The sequence below is a fragment of the Monodelphis domestica genome, chromosome 1 (genome assembly GCF_027887165.1).
Source record: "Monodelphis domestica isolate mMonDom1 chromosome 1, mMonDom1.pri, whole genome shotgun sequence".
Lineage (NCBI taxonomy): Eukaryota > Metazoa > Chordata > Mammalia > Didelphimorphia > Didelphidae > Monodelphis > Monodelphis domestica.
In genome coordinates, this window is record NC_077227.1 from 185,673,875 (window position 1) to 185,692,814 (window position 18,940).

At 40.9% G+C, this 18,940-nt stretch overlaps 1 protein-coding gene across 1 annotated transcript in view; it reads right to left on the reverse strand.

Annotated features, from left to right (window-relative positions):
* The window catches only part of HDC (histidine decarboxylase), a 34,212-nt gene that overhangs the window by 5,667 nt on the left and 9,605 nt on the right, over window positions 1-18,940 (reverse strand). The window contains exons 3-10 of the mRNA XM_001380484.4: window positions 17,606-17,719; window positions 16,496-16,618; window positions 14,799-14,933; window positions 12,378-12,521; window positions 11,948-12,014; window positions 10,553-10,715; window positions 10,363-10,453; window positions 4,472-4,570 (exon numbers count right to left, since the gene is read on the reverse strand). Of these exons, the coding sequence (XP_001380521.1) occupies window positions 4,472-4,570; window positions 10,363-10,453; window positions 10,553-10,715; window positions 11,948-12,014; window positions 12,378-12,521; window positions 14,799-14,933; window positions 16,496-16,618; window positions 17,606-17,719 (936 nt within the window). The remainder of the gene's footprint in view (window positions 1-4,471; window positions 4,571-10,362; window positions 10,454-10,552; window positions 10,716-11,947; window positions 12,015-12,377; window positions 12,522-14,798; window positions 14,934-16,495; window positions 16,619-17,605; window positions 17,720-18,940) is intronic.

The window sequence follows — 18,940 nt, forward strand, 5'->3', positions numbered from 1 at the left end:
GGTCCTCTTGGGCCTCTTTGGCTTGATGTCAGTGAGCTTGGTGGTGGTAAGGCAGGCATCTGAACTGGCTGATCAGCCATGGGCACGTGGTCTTTATTTTGTATCCCTTTTATTCCTTTATTTCTAATGATCATTAATAAAACTCCTAAAATATTTAATTTATTGAGACTTAATTTTAACTTTTACAGTATTTCCTTGGATTTAGAAATGTAGGCATTAAAACAGTATTCTGAGAAGGGATCCATTGGTTTAATCAGACTTCCAGATGGGTCCATGACCACAAAAAAGGTTAAGAACTTCTGTTTTAGAGGTTCACAACCCATGCTGTTGATGGAATAAACCTGCAGCAAATCTTGTCATGGATCCCTTTTCCTCTTTGTCCCATGACCATTGCACAATAACCTCTAGTCATAGTTTCAGGTGCTCCTGCCTTCTATTCTCTAATCTTCAGAAGTTTCTTAGGCAAGAGAAGTGGATTTCTAATGCATTCTAATGCACTACTTTTAGTTGTTTATTATATATATCCTAGTAATCATTAAATTGTAGATTTCAGTCTGAATAGGACCTCAGACAAAGGACATCTGGTCCAACCCCTTCATTTCACATTTAAGGAATCTAAACATTTAGGAGGCCACACAGTAACTAGTGTCGAGTCAGGATGCAGAACAAGTTCCTCTACCTCTTTTCCTAGTTTGCGATGGCTGAACAATTGTTTTTCCCCATTCTTGAGTTTCTGCATAAATTATTTCAAAATATTAATAAGGAACCATTGAGATGCCTCTTAAAATAATTCAAAACTTTCTTTAGACTATATGTCATTGACCATGTAGATGGTCTTCAAGTCTGTCTTTCTTGACATTATCTGGGATTCTATTGGTACCAAGATTACAAGACATATAAGGTTCCTTCTAGCTAGAATTCTGTGATGCTGTGAGATAAAAATATTGGAATTAACAGCACTATTTTCACTTTGAGTATAGCTGAAAGATCATAACCTTGGAGAGAATCCTGAAGGTGAAGGAGTAAGGTACAGGAAGAGCCTTTAGTCTTCCTCAACTGCACCCCCAATTTTTTCTTTGTATCCTCAGGGCTTAGCATGGTGCCTAGCACATAGTAGGTAATTAATACATGCTTATTGACCGAATAAATGACCCACAGAGTTATAAATGAAATATTGATTTACTAATAAGTATTTATTGAGAACCCTTCTACTTCTTCTCCATAACACACACATTCTGTCCTGTTCAGATTACAAAATAAGCGTTCTACCTAACCCTTGCCCTCCTGGAGACACAGATCTAGCAAGGAAACTTGAAACAATTAAGTAGTCAGATGTGAGATTTTTAACTAAGGATAAAAAGAGTTGAGAGAAGGGAGAGATCAATGAGGGCTGAACAGTAAGGGGAGGGCTAATGAAAAGGGTAGGGCTTCAACTGGATTACCAACAGATGGATAGAATTTGGATCCATAAGAGAACAGAAAGGAGACATTCTAGGTAGAAAAAAACAGCATGAATAAGAGTGCAGAGGTAGGAATCCACCACTGGTATGCAGCTTCTTATTGGGAGAGATGAATGCCCATTCCTGTATAAGGGGTAGGACCATGTGGGTTAAAGTATTCATCTCCACCAATAAGGAAAGTCCCATACCAATAGGTTTTGATTTACTAACAAAGGGTTGATAGGAATCAGTTGAAGAAATAGAGTGGGCCAATTTATGAAATGTCTTGAGAGTCTAATGGAGGAGTCTGAACTTAGAGTGATATTGACTTTGTGAAAGCACTGTTTTAGGGTAATTTTCCAAAGTATACATGCCAATATCAGTACTTCATCCTTGAACCATCACTATTATTGGATCTTAGATTCAGAGCTGGAAGGGACCTTAGTCATCATTGACTCTTACTCCCTTCATTTCATAGAAAAGGAAACAAGTCAAGAATCATTTAATGACTAGCCCACGGTCTTACAGCTAGTATCTGAGTCGAGTCGAGTCAAGGTCTTTCTGAAACCAAGTTCAGCTCTCTATCTACTATACCAAACAGTCTCTCTAAAAAGTTAGGCTTTAAAAATAAATAAAAATAAAAAGTTGGGCTTTCCTGATTCTCAGCACCCCACCCTACCATCTACCCTACCTGCTCCCTTACTGTGCATCTGACATTTAGTCCAGGAAGTCTAAAACCTCTACATACAATCTTTCTCATCCCACCTGCTACCACTACAATAAAGACAAGAAGTACTCCCAAACATTTAGCCTTTAAGATAATGAGAGTATCTGTTAGCAATGTGGTTTTCCATTCTAAATTACTGATCTATAAAACCAGCAGCTCTTACCACATGAAGGATTTGTGGTAGATAGATTTGCTTTCTTCCAAAAATTGGGGCAGTGGTACAAGAGAATATAGTGAGAAGGAAATGAAAAGTATCCTTCAATTTAGACAGATAAGGTTATTAGCTGCTGAATTTATCCATAAGTACTCTTTCAATAGAGTGTTGTACAGAAATGAAAACAATATTGCTGGCTACAAAGATTATTTCAGGCTTGGCAGATCACAGGACCACAAATCTAGAACTGGCAGGGAAGTCTATCTGGTCCAAACTGGGAGAGCTATATAACAAGCATGACCCATAACCTTGACTACCCAAGTAACCTTCCGATACCCAAGAACACAGGTTTAATTCTATTATCACATTATCCAATCTTAGTTCCTGTCCTCCCATCATCTTACCCCCTGTCTTTGGCAACAAACTATCCCAAGCCGGTCACCATTTGCATTTGCTTGGTGGTCAATAAGGTACAGATGAACATAAATGAATGGGAAGAAACCTCAGGAGTGTCTGTGACAAGAGGTGGCTTAGCTTGTAACACTCTCCAGAGGTCCAAGTGACAGAACAGAATGCTTCATTTAATATTCAGTATTAAGCTTCCCCTAATTTGATTAGCCATGGAAGGCACAAGACAGCAACATATTTGGCACCCCAAGTATGCACGCCATTTCTCTAGATGTCAATGCCCTTTGGAAATTTTATCAACAAGAAAAAACCAAAAAGCAAAAAATAAAACAGATACATTTGCAAGACCAAACTTTCCAAAGGACTTTGTAAACAAACTAAAGTTCTTCTCTGATACTTCATACTGCCATGCAGATAAGCCTGGCTGAATGAAGGATATGCCAATGATACTCAATCTCAGACAGGCCCTACCAAGCTGGAAAGTCTTTAAGTATAAGCATACTGATGACTAATATGTTTGCTTTCTAAGAATCATCCTAGCTAAGATTAGAGAGGCTCATTGCCAGAACATTAACTACAGTAACTAATAAAGATTGTCTACTGAGGCACAGAAAAGCTATAATCTGTATCTATGGCAGCACCGCTGGCATAAATGAGATCTTAGTTCTTTTGATGTTTCAAAGAAAAAAAATGTGAACTAATAAACATAAGAAGGGAAGGCAGTATACTGGAGAGAGTCTAAATTTGGGATCAGGAAGACAAGGATTTGAATCCTCCCTCTGATATATATTATAAGACTCTAGATTCAAACTTTCATCAATTAACTTCCAGGTACTTTCTAAACCATAGGGAGATGGATCTGTCCCAATGGGAGGGTAGAGACTATATTCCTATTTTCTTGTATATGTGTCCCCAGTACTTAGCATAGTACCCGGCATATAAGAGTTTAAAAAAATGCTTATTGACTTGACTTTGGAGTTCCCACACCAGGAGATCCCATAAAATTAGAGATCCTGGCATAAAATATGCTATACCATAATGCTCAAAGCCCTAAACTGCAGAAAGTGTCCTATATTTGACATCTTAATATTATTGTTGTTTCTTTAACTTGAAAAAAAACTCTTAATTTTAAAGTTAATTCAGATGTAGTTCATTTGAATACTGTGCTTCTGAGATAAAAGAGAAAGAGACTGAGAGTGAGAGAGACACACAGAAAGGGGGGAGGGAGAAGAGAGAAAGAGGGAGAGAGGGAGGGAGGGAGGGAGGGACAGAAAGAGAGAGAGAGGGAGGGAGGAAGGAAGGGAGGGAAGAAGGGAAGGGAAGAAGAAGAGAAGGACAGAGAGAAGGAGGGAGGGAGAGGGAAATGGGATTAGGAGAGGGAGGGGGAAGGAGAGACAGAGACAGAGGGAGGGAGAAGTGGGAAAGGGAGGAAAGAGGAGAGAGAAATGGGGAAGGAGAGAGGGAGAGAAAGAGGGGGAAGGAGAGAGAGGGAAGAAGAGAGGAAGGGGTTAGGAGAGAGGGAGACAGAGAGAGAGAAAGGGAGGGAGAGAGAGATAGACAGACATACACCCACAGAGAGAGAGTACACACATCAATAAATAAATACATCTCAAAAGTCTTCCAACATGCCCTCTGGTCCAGCAATTATGGTTTCTCCTGGTCAGGATGATGTAAAGCCAGTTCCTGGTTTCCCTCCCCATTAGAAAATTATACAACCACCAGAATCATTTATGTTCAACGTACATGTCTGACGTGGGCTTGGAGATTCTTCACCCCAAAGGATCGGATCACAAACCAGAGTTTGATAGAACGAAACCGCCGACTCAGAGGAATCTGCCAGTGCTGAAAACAAAAGAATAGGCCCATAGGTGAGAAACAAAGGTAGGCCCAGGCGGGCACCAGCTGATCCCCCACTCTCCTGGGGCATCCACCATCACCATGACAGCAGAGGTCACCAGGGAGGAGGAAGAGGCAGATCCATCCATAAAAGGAGCCCAAACAAGATCTCCCAGAGGTCTGTGTGATTGAATCCCTGATGGAGATGGTCATTGAGACTTCTTCTCTAAATGCCATTTTATTTTAAATAAGGCCTAGTCCTGTTATTATCTCAGAGCCTCTGAATTGGTGAAGCTTTTGTTTATCTCTAAGAATCCCTAAGGGAAACCGGTATCTATCAGAACATGAAGCTCTAAAGTCATGGTCCAATATTTTGTTATGTAAGATAACATAGGAGGGGGAAAATACTTTGAAAAATACAAAGCACTCTGCAAATGCAATGTCAAACGGGTCTGTGTTAAATTGGATTTATCATTTAATAAATATTCCCTGATGAGGAAACCCTCTAACAGTGGAGACTGACACCTTCTCGGTGATGGACAGCCTTAAGAGAATTTCCTGGAGCCCAGAGAGATTAAGAAACTTGTCCAGAGGCAGAGATGGGACATGAACCTAGCTCCTCCTGGCTCCGAGACCATCTTCTATTCCATGTTGCCTCTAAGATTAAACAATAATATTTAAATCTCTATCTGTTATCATCAGAGAACTTAGGGTGACCTAAGGCCAATTCCTGGTTTACCTCCCTATTAGAAAATTGACATGTCATTTATGGACTCCTTGAATGCAGGACTAGTTTAATTTCTTTGGATCCTTAGCCCCTAGCACAGTGCTTGGCACACAATCTGTATTTAATAAATGCTGATTGAGCAGCATCTAGGTGGCACATTAGATAGAGCATGGACCTGGAGTCAGGAAAATCTGAATTCAAATCTGGTCTTAAATGCATATTAGCTCTGTGACCCTGGGCAAATCTCCTAACCTCTATTTGCCTCAATTCCTCCTCTGAAAAATGGAGACACACTAGAAAAGGAAATGGAAAACCACTCCAATATCTTTGCCAAGAAAACATCTTGAAGAGTCAGACAGAACTGAAACAACAACAAATGCCGATTGTAAATCTTTTGCCCTGTCAAGATTTTCCCTTTGATGTTTTACACTTTACAAATATAAAATTTATGTCTGATTGTTAGCTGCCTCAGGGAGAAGGGAGATAAGGGAGGAAGGGTGAGAATTTGATGCAAACTCTTTTAAAATGAAGGTTAAAAAAATTATTTTTTCATATAATTGAGAAAAAATAAAAATCTATTTAAAATAGATTTTTAAAATCTATTTTAAAAAACATAGTCCCTTGTGCCTTTCTGTAGTCTCAAGTTAATTTTTCTTAGCTTTCAGTTCCTTAGGCTTTTATTCTCTCCAATAGCTTACTGATTTGTTTTAGTGTGACAATTACACAAAAAAATTGTCCTGGCAATGGCCAAAATCAATACAGCTGAATGTTCAAGGCTAGTCCCTTTAACCTAAGAGAGGTCCTTTAATTAAATCAGTTCCCTGAGAATTTTGAAATCATCAAAAAGCTTTGAAAAACATTTTTGATCTTTTGATAAGTAACAAAAAGCAGCTCTAGGTGAGCCAATGGTTTCCAGGAAGTCCCAGCCAACTAGCAAGTATCACATTGACTGTCCCAAGTCTGATCCCGTTTCTTCTAATAAATATTTGTCCTGTCAACTGACACAAAGTCTGCAAATACAATTACCCAATCCAATCCCAGGTTGGTGATATCTCCTCTCCTTGGGCTTAGAATGTTTATCCAGAGCAGTCAATATTGGATTTCTAAGTAAAATTCAGACAGCAGGCCAGCAGAGGGAGACAGAGAATGAGACTAAATCGAAAGATAAGCCTTTTCTAAAAGGAAAATTGACTCCTGAATTTCATTCATCAGATTTGCACTTTGAAAAGTACAGGGAGGATGAGAACGGTCCAGTTTCCAGATGGAAATACAGAGTTTGCTGGGCTGCTTTTCATTCTAATAGGCAGATAAGCAAAAAGGCTGTTGACTGCTTTCTTCACAAGATGCTCGGCTCCAAGACCATCAGAGCTCTAACTAGGGCAGGTCAACTGGGGCTTTTCCCAGGGTGCCCAAAAAGATTCTGCAATTTATAAATGTGTTAGGTATATATTTAGACGTCACTTTCAATCTTTCAGTGCCATGAAAACTAATAAGGTTAGCGTTTCATTTGAGGGGACAGGCACCTCTAGTTTCATTGACATAGAGAATTTCCAGCGAAGAAACTCCCTCTTTAAGATGCCTTATTGGTACCTAATCAGCAACATCGAGTCTTAGAGAATTGCCTGCTTTGCCCAGGGTCACACAGCCTCTAGATGTCTCAGCTAGGTCATTCTGGCTCCAAGGCAGACTCTCTATCCAATACTACATCTGCCTCTCTAACTTTAGGACCTAGATAACAAGAAAAATTACTTACACTAGGAAGCTACTAAATGGTGACTTTCTTTCCTCAGACTCAGGCATCCCAGGCAGGTTCCCCAACTGGTCTGATACTACATTGTTCTCCCACAGGTGCCAGCTTCCCTACCACCAGCCTGGTGGGGTTGGGGGTGGGTCCTATAACTTAAAAAGGGCAGCTAGGGCTTTGTCACTGGCACTGACATAGAAGAATGTGCTTCCCCTACTTCCTCCCCTGTGGTGGTCTAGAGCATGGTACAATGGAAAAGACAGATGCTGAATTTGGAGTCAGAAAAGCAAGAATCAACTTCTAGCTATGCAACTTATTACCTGTGTAGCTTGGACAAGTCCCTTAAGCTGGATTCCTGCATGTTCTTGTTTATTAAGAAAGGGGATTGGACTAAATGACCTCTGAACTCCCTTGCTCATTTTTGCTTCACAGTAAAAAAAATAATTTTTGCTTCTAGTTAAAAAAAATCATTTTGGGGGGTAGCTAGGTGGCTCGGTGAATGGAGAGCCAGGCCTAGAGATGGGAGGTCCTGGGTACAAATCTGACCTCAGATACTCCCTAGCTGTGTGACCCTGGACAAGTCACTTAACCCCCATTACCTAGACTTTACCACTCTTCTGCCTTAGAACCAATACACAGTGATTCTAAGACAGATGGTAAGGGTTTTTTTTTTTAATCATTTTTGCTTCTGGTTTAAAAAAAATCATTTTTGCTTCTGGTCATTTTTACTTATAATTTTAAAATCATTTTTGCTTCTGGTTAAAAAAAGTCATTTCTGCTTCTGGTTTTAAAAAATCATTTTTGCTTCTGGTTTAAAAAATCATTTTTGCTTTGGCTTAAAATCATTTTTGCTTCTGGTTTAAAAATAATTTTTACTTATGATTTTAAAAATAATTTTTGCTTCTGGTTAAAAAATCATTTTTGCTTTGACTTAAAAAATCATTTTTACTTCTGGTTTATTAAAAAAAAAAATCCTCATTCTGCTTCTGCTAGAGGTATCCCCCAATAGAAAACCAGTCACACTGGTCCTTGTTTCCCTCCTATGAGTCAAAGCCCTGGACTGCCTCTCCTGATCAGCTGAATTTGTTTCCATTATTTTTTATATTATTCTCACATCACAAATTACAACACGGATCAGAGGGCATGTGAGGTGCTGTTTGCCCCAAGTGTCATTTCAAGTTGCATGTTCTTGGCACCAATGTTGCTGGTTAGACCTCTGTCCAGCATGATCAATTTGTTGTTTTTCATCTGAAATTAGCCCACGCTGATTCAACAGGATGGCTCCACAAACAATCTTGGAGCTGGGGGGGGGGGGGGGGGGATTGGTCTGATCAAGGCTATACGAGGTCTAACTCTCCGTTGGTTTGCGTCTTTACAGGGTTTTGCGACACCTCTTGGGAACCACAAGCACTCGTTCCTCTGACACCTATTCCCAGATACAACACCCCCCACCCCACCCCCAAGGGCTCAGCTATGGGCCCCTGATTCATCACGGCCCTGACCCAGAGTTCCACGGGGAGTCGTGGGGTTTACTCGGGCCCAGACCAAGGGTGATAGATCCGCTCTCTGGTTTCAGAGAAGTCAACTCTTTACAACGCTGACCTAAGAGGCTCCTCTGAGCCCCTCCCTGTCTCTGTTTTTAGTTTCACTTCAGCCATCTGGATGAAAAAGGAACCCGCTGTTTAGGGTTCGGGTCAGGACAGGGAGAAAAGCCCTCTGGCGAGAGGGAAAGAGCAGTATTTTGTCCTGAGCTCGGGACAGGAGCATCGTGCGGGAAAGAAGCCCCGCTTCTTTAACTCACTAGAGCACAGGGCGATCGGATCGTGGCTTCGGAGTTGGGATCTTGGAAGTCTCTAGAAACAGAGGCTTATGCCCAGGACCAAAGCACTAGTGACTGCAAAATGTAACCTCAGGGCGCCCTGGATCAACTTTGATACTCAAAAGCCTCCTCAGCATCCTCAGTCGCCTCTCCCCTCTGATTGGAAGGAGAGAGGATGGAGCCATAAATTCCTGCGGAGCCTCCTTTCTGGAAGGCTCAGAATTTTCCAGCTCATTTCACTGCCCATCAGCTGCTTTGCTCTTGGGCTCCAGACAGCATCCCCTCGCCTCCCCTTCAGCTTCTTTTTATATAGGGTCTCCCCCGTGAGACTGTAAACTCCTTGAGGGTCGGAACTGTCTTTCTTTTCCTTATTTGTCACTCCAGAACTTTAGCACGGTGCTTGGCACATACTCGCTCTTAATAAATGTTATTGACTTGCATCCAGGCTCCATCCACTATCCCACCTGGCTGTCTCCACACAGGGCTGCATATGGGTCCCAGAGTTGTTTAAGGAAGAACCTGTTGACCTGGTTTATTTAGACTTTTAAGTCTATCATAATGTTCTAAAGAAAAGAATTGATTTTCAAATTCAATCACTGAGGGATTGAAGGGAATATTTTTTAAACCCTCACCTTTCCCTTTAGAATCAACGCTATGTATTGGTGCCAAGGCAGAAGAGCAATAAAGGCTAGGCAATGGAGGTTAAGTGACTTGCCCAGGTTCACATAGCTGGGAAGTGTCTGAGGCCAGATTTGAACCCATATCCTCTCATCTCTAGGTCTGGCCCTCCATCCACTGAGCTATCCAGTTGCCCCCAAAGGGAATTTAAAAAAACAAAAAACAAAACACCTTACCTTCCATCTTAGAATCAATACTGTATATTGGTTCCAAGGCAGGAGAGTGGTAAGTGCTAAGCAAGGAGGGTTAAGTGACTTGCCCAGCGTCCCACAGCTAAAACGTGTCTGAGGTCAGATTTGAACCTAGGACTTCTCATATCTAGGCCTGACTCAATCCACTAAGCCACCCAGTTGCCCCCAGAATATTTTTGAATGAAGAAGAAATTGACTTGAGATATGCTATAAAGGGTAAGGATAAATAAAGTACCTCTCTAGATGAAAAGATGAAAACAATTTTTGAAAAAATAACCCAGGCCTAGTGTTGAGATAAATGTAACCTAATATTTTAAAAATAATTACATAATGTCAGATGTAGTTCAAAGCATTAAAAATAAATACAGACATACATAAATGATATGGAAGACAAAGAACATTGAAAAAATTCCCAATTTAGTGATGATAGTAGATTAAGCCACTGGGAATAAAACTGCATGGAGATATTGGAAGACTGTATAAAATGACTACTAAAAAGTTCCATTTGGGCAAGTTTATGTCAATGAAAGAATGACTGAATGCCTAGAAATATAATCCAGTATAGGGCCTGGTTCCCTCCTATGGAAAACGACAGTTGAATTCAATCTCTCAGGTTGCTCTGGGTTCTAAAATTCTCACCATGAAGTCTGTGGCTGCTCCAGAATTGGCATGCCTAAGGTAGACGGGATTCACGCTGAAGGTCTGCTGCAACTTGAACTTGTCTTTGACCCTGCAGGTAGTAAAATGGACATCGCTGGCTGAGGCCTCTGCAGAGGCAGATGTTGGGGTTGCACGGGGTGGGGGTGGGGGGCTTGGAAGCTGCACTCACCAGAAGCCAGTACAGTCAAAGTGAACCATCATCCACTTGGAAGGATTAAAAGTAAAGGAATCGGCATACTCGATGCCCTTCAAAAACTCCCGGAATTCAGGGCAGAGGAAGGCAGTTCCTGCGTAGGCCGCGTCCACGTGAAGCCACAGGCCCTCACTAGCACCTGTTGAAGCAAAAAAGCTACGTGACTCCAAGATTCCTTGAAATCAATTCCCCCGGAAAATGAGTTTAAGGATTTCTCTCCTCTGAGATTCCGACCTGGCTAACATCGGATCGTGGTCCAAAGTGGAGCCCAACCCTATACGTGTGTGGAATAAGGCATTTAAATTTGGATCTGAGACCAAAAAAGAATAAGACATGAAGCAGAGCAAAGGAGGCATGAGGATATCCTCTTCCTTCTTTCAAGAAGAGCCTGAAGTGATCCCTGCTTGAATCCCTGGGGCAAGAAAGCCCCCTTCCCGAGTTCTCCATTAGAAATAACCCATAAACCAACTCACTTCCATTTTTCCCTCTTCGGGCAGGGATACCCTCAAGCGTGAGTAGGGAGTGAGTCTCCTGTCTTAAGTCAGGCAAAACCTATTCAACTCAAAGCATTGTTGGTAGGAAAGTGCTCCATTAACCTTAAAATATTATGTCAATATGATTTTTTGTTATTGTAATCATCTGTTCTCTCATTTTAATAAGAGAAGCCTAGATTAAGCTAACTCAGAAGCCCCTACAGTAAGGTTTGGGGTTCCTATTGTTCTGATCCTTTCCATTCTCTCTTCCACCATCTTCTTCTCCCATTGGCCTCCCATGGCCAACTTGGATTGGTCTCACTCAGGTGGCAGTGACAGAAGTCCTTGAGACTGATATATGGCTACATCCAGGAAAGGGAACAAGTTTGGACAAAGGCGATACTTGATTCTTTTTAGAAATATATTCACTGAGAGAACAATGATATTAGGGGCTCCTTGGCCACCTTCTCTGGTCCTTGTAACTCTATATTAAACAGGTCTTGGAGGGTCAAGGAAAGGCAGGTGTGAAGTCCCACTAAAGCAGTTCCACACTGTCAAGACTTCAGAGTTCTGTAATTTTGTGGGTGTGGGCAACAACCTTCCCCAATTCAGAGCACAACCCCTCCACACCTAAAAAGATGGTCTTTATGAATGGCTATAACTCCTCTCCTCCCCATTCACCCCTTCCCCCCCCCAAAAAAAAATCCCAGTATTAAGTGTCTCTGAATTTAAGTAAGCTTATCCTTGGACAACAGTTTGTCACCAAGGCAATACTGAGAGATTTTCCAGCTTGGTTAAGACTTTTTAGGGCCACTTGAATCCAAGGTGACTTCCAATAATGAACAAATGTGGACAATTGTGAGCTAAATTATCTTAGCTAGACAGGACATGTGCTTACAAATAGGTCCCAACTCTGCCAAGCAGTCGAATGCACAGACACCAGTGGTCCCCAAGGTAGCACACACCTGAAAAGAAAACAAAAGTTACTGTGATATATGGGCTCTTTTCTTTAACCCTTCACTTTCCATCCTCGTGCCCATTCTAAGACAAAAATGGCAAGGGCTAAGAAACTGGGGTTAAGTGACTTGCCCAGGGTCACATAGCTAGAATTCATTTTTTTAAATAAAATTGCAACCACAAATATAACCTACCAGTTACTCTAGCATCACCCACATTAGAATATTCTTATTTCCCCCTTTTTTAGCATATTGCTAAAATTCTCTCCATCAAAGCCTCTTTGCCACATTCCTTTTCTTTTGCTCAAAATCACATCAACTTATATCCCTTCCGTTCTCATGAAGAATATGTATTCATGCATTCCAACTTACGAAAACTGGCACCAAGCCCTGCTTCTTGTCCTCTTCAATTGCTTTCTGAAGAGTTTCTCCTCGGAGAGAGAAATTCTTATCCACTGGCAGGAATTTCATCTTCACGAGTGAAATCAGACCAGCCTTTTCAACTGACGAATGGGCCTGAACAAAGGAGAAAGAATAACACCACCTTCTGACATTGGGCATCTATGTAAGTGTTGGAAGGGAGCTTAGAGCTCATTTAAGGCCAAATTCCCTCATCTTCTAAATTAGGAGACAGAGGCCAAAAAAGGGTAAGTGACTTGTCTGAGGTCACACAGCTATAAATTAGCAGGTACATGATTTGAACTCAGACCCTCTGACTCCATATCCATCACATTTTCCACCAAAGCACTCTGCAAAGCACTTTATTATATATTTTGCCTCATTTAAGCCTCACATCATACTTTGAAGTAACTGTTATTGTACCCACTTAATAGATAGAAAAATGGGTTGAGAGAGTTTAAGTGAGTTGCTAAGAGTCATATATCCAGTTAAGTGTCTATAGCAAGATTTGCACTGGCTCTAAATTAGGTACTTTCCTGGAACCAATTCATAGTAGCACTGTAATAATAATGATAATTATAATAAAAAGCATTTATATAGTTTTTTTAAGGTTTGCAAAGCACTTTACATAGGTTAACTCATTTGATCTTCACAACAACCCTGTGAGGGACGCGATCTTGTTATCCCCATTTTAGAGGGGAGGAAATTGAGACGGAGGGGTTAAGTGACTCCCCCAGAGTGGTAGAGCTAAGGAATTTCTGAGACAGGACTTGAAAGGGATTAAATGCCACTTCAGAACACAGAAGCTCTGGAAGGTCAAACATTGGCTTGAAAACTCATTTTGCAAAAACAGGTTGGTAACATGGGACAAATTTAATTGAGTATAGGTTTGGGAGGAAGGACAGGAACTGGCAGATCATATGTATTAATAAACTGGGAGAAGAGAAATCTGTACCCTCCGAGCATCCAGCCCTCATCCTCCATGGAGGCTTTTGAGAGGAAAAGTAAGTAGCTATAAGAGGACCCTAGAGCAGGGGAGCAGGGGTCAGCAGACTGTGGCCCAGCCCAAATCTTGCCCACTGACTGTTTTAATATATATTTTAAAATGTAAAAACCAGTCTTAGCTCACCATAAAAAATGGGCAGCTGGCCAGATTTAGCCCTCAGGCTGTAGTTTGCTGCCCCTCTGCCCTAGAAATATCTATCCAAGCCAAGGGGAAGACCATGAGACAAAATATAAAGATGCCAATCACGATGGGAAGGGAAAATTCCTTCCTTCCTCCAGATGTTGGCACTCAAAAGCAAAGCCCCAGCAATACCACCTCTAGGTCTATACCCCAATGATATGAGAAAAAGAAGGAAAGGATTCATATGGACAAAAATATTTACAGGAGTAACAAAGACCTGGAAACTAAGGGTGTATCCATCAACTGGGGAATGACTGAACAAATTATAAAAAATGAGTGTCATAGAATGGTATTATGCCAGGTAATAAATGTGACAAATGACAAAAAGTGGCAGTGTGACAAATTCAGAGAAACCAGGAAAGATTTATATGAATTGAAGAGAGTGATAATTAATAATATCTATTATAATTTATAAAGGATATTTATAATTATATATCATATCATATATTTTATAATTTATAAAGGAGAAAAACTCTGAAAGGCTTATGACCCCTGATCAGTATAATGACCAACCAAGATTCTGGAAAACTGATTTTGAAAAAGAGAGGTGAGGGACTAGGGATACAGAATTAGATACACATCTTCAGACATGACCAGTATATGGATTTATTTTACTTGCCTATACTCATTTAGTTCAAGGTAGGAGGAAAGAAGTGGGTAGTAACAGTGATGGGGGGGAAAAGCATAACAAACATTTTAAAAATACACAGAAGAGAGCAGAAGGAAAATCAAAGAAAATATAGGCAACCAGGGGAATGTTGATGCTCTCTGGTTAAATTTAATATATATACCTTTTTTTAGCTGTACCTAATATAGATTAGAGTTTTTAATATAATCCTCATTCCTGGTTTTCTTTTAAATATGAAAATGTTAGGGGCAGCTGGGTGGCTCAGTGGATTAAGAACCAGGTCTAGAGATGGGAGGTCCTAGATTCAAGTCTTTAGACACTTCCTAGCTGTGTGACCCTGGGTATGTCACTTAACCCCCACTGCCTAGTCCTTACCATTCTTTTGCCTCAGAACATAGTATTGATTCTGCGACAGAAGGAAAGGGTTTAAAATACGAAAATATTTTAATTTAATTAATAAATATGAGATGGTTTGTGTTTGTTAATATCTGTCACATTCATCATAATCAAGAAGAAAAGTTATTTTTCAAAGCAGCTTTCACCTCAGGTTAATAACCTCTCTCAGTCCTGGAGAGCTCACCTGGTCGGAGGCATAAGCAATGAGCCGAGAGTTCAGAGAAGATTCGTCCACATCTGGCTCGGACACTTTCATGTTCAGGATTTTGTTTTTTCTGGCTGCTAGCAAGGCCACCAGGGTGGATTCACTGACTGTACTCTGTGAAGGAGGAGAGGTCATGAGTGGCTGCTTCTTTTTTCTCTCCTTCTAGATACTCCAGATACTCCATAGTTCTTTTCAGTTTTGTGGTTTTTACAACTACACCCAAGGAAAAGCCCAGTCCAGTCTGCTTGAGGCTATTCCCCATCCCCTCACTTTATTCATCAACCTGTGACATCTTGTCCTATTTGTCCCTTGTCCACAATATACCAAGACTTGCAATGTAACTGGATATCTCTTTTACTAATTTGCTAATGGGGCAAAGAAAAAAAATTCACAATACTAAAGTGATCCTTCTGGAAGACACAGAAAATAAGAAGAAAACAACCAATCTCTGGTAAGTAATGATTAAGTTCCCAATATTGGAGGGAAGAAATAAGGGAAGAATAGGAGAAAAATAAATATCATTTGAAGCAGATAGAAATTTTTTTAAAATGTGGTGTTTTTTGTTGTTTTTTTTTTTTAAAGACAGGGCACAGAACAAAGAAAGCAAGAAAATCCTTATCCCCAGTTCAATTTCTGACCCGCTTCATGACTCGTTCCCCATCTCCAGGGCTCAGTCTTTCCATCTATAAAATGTATCCACCTTCTCTCCTTCCCAAGTCAAAGAATATGTTAGCTAATCAGGAGTTAATAAGGAAGGTCTAAACTATGGAAATAAGTGAATTACCATACTAAAGGACCATCTCCTTCCATTTTATTTGGAGTTCTCATGTATTTGGTCACTTGATCCTTCTTTTCAGAGGTATTTTTAAAAATCATCAAGTGAACACTACAGGACACTTCATGATCCACAAAACAAATGGGCATTCAGACTCATGAGGGACAATGTCGCCAAATCCTGATACTCTCCAGCTGAGCTGTATCAAAACACTGATTTGTACCCTGATCCTTGAAAGGGTTGTTTTATCTCCAGATACAGCCAACAGTCAACAGTCAACAATTTAACACTTGGACTCTGGCTTCATTATTTTCAGTAAATTACAGAATGAACTGAACCATTTAAGGAACTTTGACTTAGTGGTCCTTAGGAGATAGTGACAAAAGATAAGAATATAAAGGCTACGCACTTATCTTTATCTTACTCATTTCTCCCTTCTCTCCAGCTTTCCAGAAACTGTGAATTAAATGTCCTAATCTACCATTCTCCCTTATCCAGTCTCACCATATGGGCAGGAAGGGGGTTGTGTCTATGTGGTTTGGGGGAGGAGGAGGAGGGAAATAGGGGAAGTCAGGTTTATAAACTAAAAAAGACTAGATTGGAATAATTATGGTAATATGATGGTTTATTGATTTTCCTTTAAGGAAAGAAGAGGTGGAGAAAAGGAAAGGAAACAGGAATAAAGGGAGAGGGAGAAAAATGGGAAGAGAGGAAAACTATAAGAGAGAAAAGAAGGAAAATAGAAGAAGAGGAAAGAGTGAAAGGGAAAGAGGAAAGCAGAGAGAGAAAGGGCTATATTGTGGCGTGAGTGAGGCAAGGAGCCAGGTTTATCATTCTCTTCCTAAAGCAGCACCACTGTTTTCCAATCCCAAAAGCAAGAGTGTGGCAACATCTGAGGCACCTGTAAGACTCCTCCACCTTGGCTGCCCGGGTGGTGGTGTAGAAAGTGCTCCGGAAGACCCAACATTTTTGCCAACCAATCCATGACATTCATCTCCAGCTCCGTGCAGGCTGGGCTGGAGGCCTGGGACATGGAAGAGAGTGTGAGGACTTCTATCCAACCTGTGAACCTGTGAACCACACTCCCACCCATCTCTAGCACTTGAAACAAGCTGCTCCTCTGCATAACCCCTGATCAAATCCACCCTCCCTTGCCAGTGGGAAGCAAAGATCTCCCTGAGAAAGAGATTGGTGAGTGACAGGTAAGCTCCCAGGCCTTCTCCCACCTCCTACCCTCCAGCTCTCTGGCATGCTAAGGGAAAGAGGGGAGCGAGTTTCCTGGCATCTGATCATCTCTCCCTTGGAAGTCAGCTAATTCTTGTACAATGCCAGTCAGGGGTCACCAATTCCATCTGGCCTTCCTACAGAGAACATAAATGCCTGGGGAAGATTTAGATGAACATGGACTTTCCCAGCAAATCCTTGAAAAGTAAACCTGGAGAATAGGGGTAGATATAACACAACCTAAAGCTTAAAATGTTATGATATCAAATAGAATACTAATTTATGCAGAAGGTAGAAAAATATGATATTATTATTCACCTTAGAGCAGAGGTTCTAAATCTTTTTTGTCTTGAACCTCTTTTTAAATATTGTTTTTAGATATATAAAATAAAATACATAGAATTATAAAGCAAGTCAATTGTATTCAAAATAAAGATATATTTTTTTCCTATCCAAGTTCAGGGATGCCTTGAAATTTAGTCACAGACTGTGGATCCCAGAGTTAAGAACGTGTCTTGCCTTAGAGATAATAGAGACTAAAACTATAAATAGGTTCAAGGGGTGTTAGGATACATTTTTGGATGATGACAGGAGGGAAGCTGGGGGTGGTAGTGATGATACATCTCCAATATCAAGAAAGATAACTATGCTCCCTCTCAAAACATTCCTTGTTGCTTCTGTTGGAGAAAGGAAACAGGGTTATTTAGACTATTAGTCTAAGATGGCATGTTGCTTGTTCTTGTTTCCCCTTCTAAAACCAACTTGTTCCCCTGCTCTTGCTACTTACCCAGGTGAATCCTAAGCAGTTAATAGCATCTGCTAACATGTCTCCTAGCAGAGATGGCCAGGAGGTCAGGGCTGGAAAGTAGGCATGCATATGGGGACTCTGCCAGTGGACTACCTGGGAGAGAACATGCAGAGGACATCAGAGGAGCACTGGGGTCCAGTTTCCTTCCACAACACAGAGAAAAGACCTGGGCAGGGGTTATGCTCTCTTCCCAAGCAAAATCCAAAAAGCATTTTTACTCCATCAATTCCAAATTCTAACCTTTCATATGCCAGAGAAGTCTCTGGTTAAACAGAAGCAACCCCTCTATGAGAGAGAGAGAGAGAGAGAGACAGAGAGAGAGAGAGAGAGAGAGAGACAGAGAGAGAGAGAGAGAGACAGAGAGACAGAGAGACAAAGAGAGACAGAGACAGAGACAAAGACAGAGACAGAGAGACAGAGACAGAGAGAGACACAGAGAGAGAGAGAGACAGAGAGAGACAGAGAGACAGAGAGAGAGAGAGTTTGGCATAACATAACAAATGGATCTTGAAGTCATAGAGACTAGAGGAGTTGGCACATACTAGCTAGATGGTCAGAGATAAATCAGTTAACTTCTCTGAACCTCAGGAAATGCTTGAAGTTATTAGACAGGTTAAAATCTTACAATGTGGAGTTTCCACACCAAAGAGCTAATTAGTTATATACGCAACATAACCAATCTATGTTCAAATCTGATTTTTCCATTAGTAAGCTGTTTCGTTTGAACTGTGCCTTTTCACATGTCTCCCCACATCATCATGGGAGATTTTAGAACCTTTGGGCTAAAATAGAAACTTGTCTGATCATCACTCAAAGCTACTCACAAGCTGGGCCATTTCTACCTTTCCAGTTTCTTTTACATAGTATACATCTCCATACATTCTATGATTGAATCATATGCTGTTCCAACCACACATGACCTCACGTCCCCGTGCCTTCCCACCAGCTGGTTTTCATTCCTAGATGCACTCCCCTTTCACCTCCACTACTTGGAAACCCTAGTTTTCAAGAATCAGTTCAAGTTCTACTTTTTGCAGGAAGTTTTCCTGACAACTACCTCCACTACTCTAGCTGCTAAATGCCCTCCCTCCCAAAACAAGCTTATATTTATTTGTGTATATGTTATCTCCCCGATAGATTGTAACTCCTTTGGAAAAAAGGCATTACACATTTTTTTTAAATGATGCCTTCCTTCTCTCTCTGAGTTCAATGTCTTTTCTACTACCCCATGAAAGGAGGAGTTGAATAAGACCAAAAAGAAGGTTTAGGTTTGCTTTTGCTCCTCCGGATTCCTTTATTCTACCCAACCTCCTC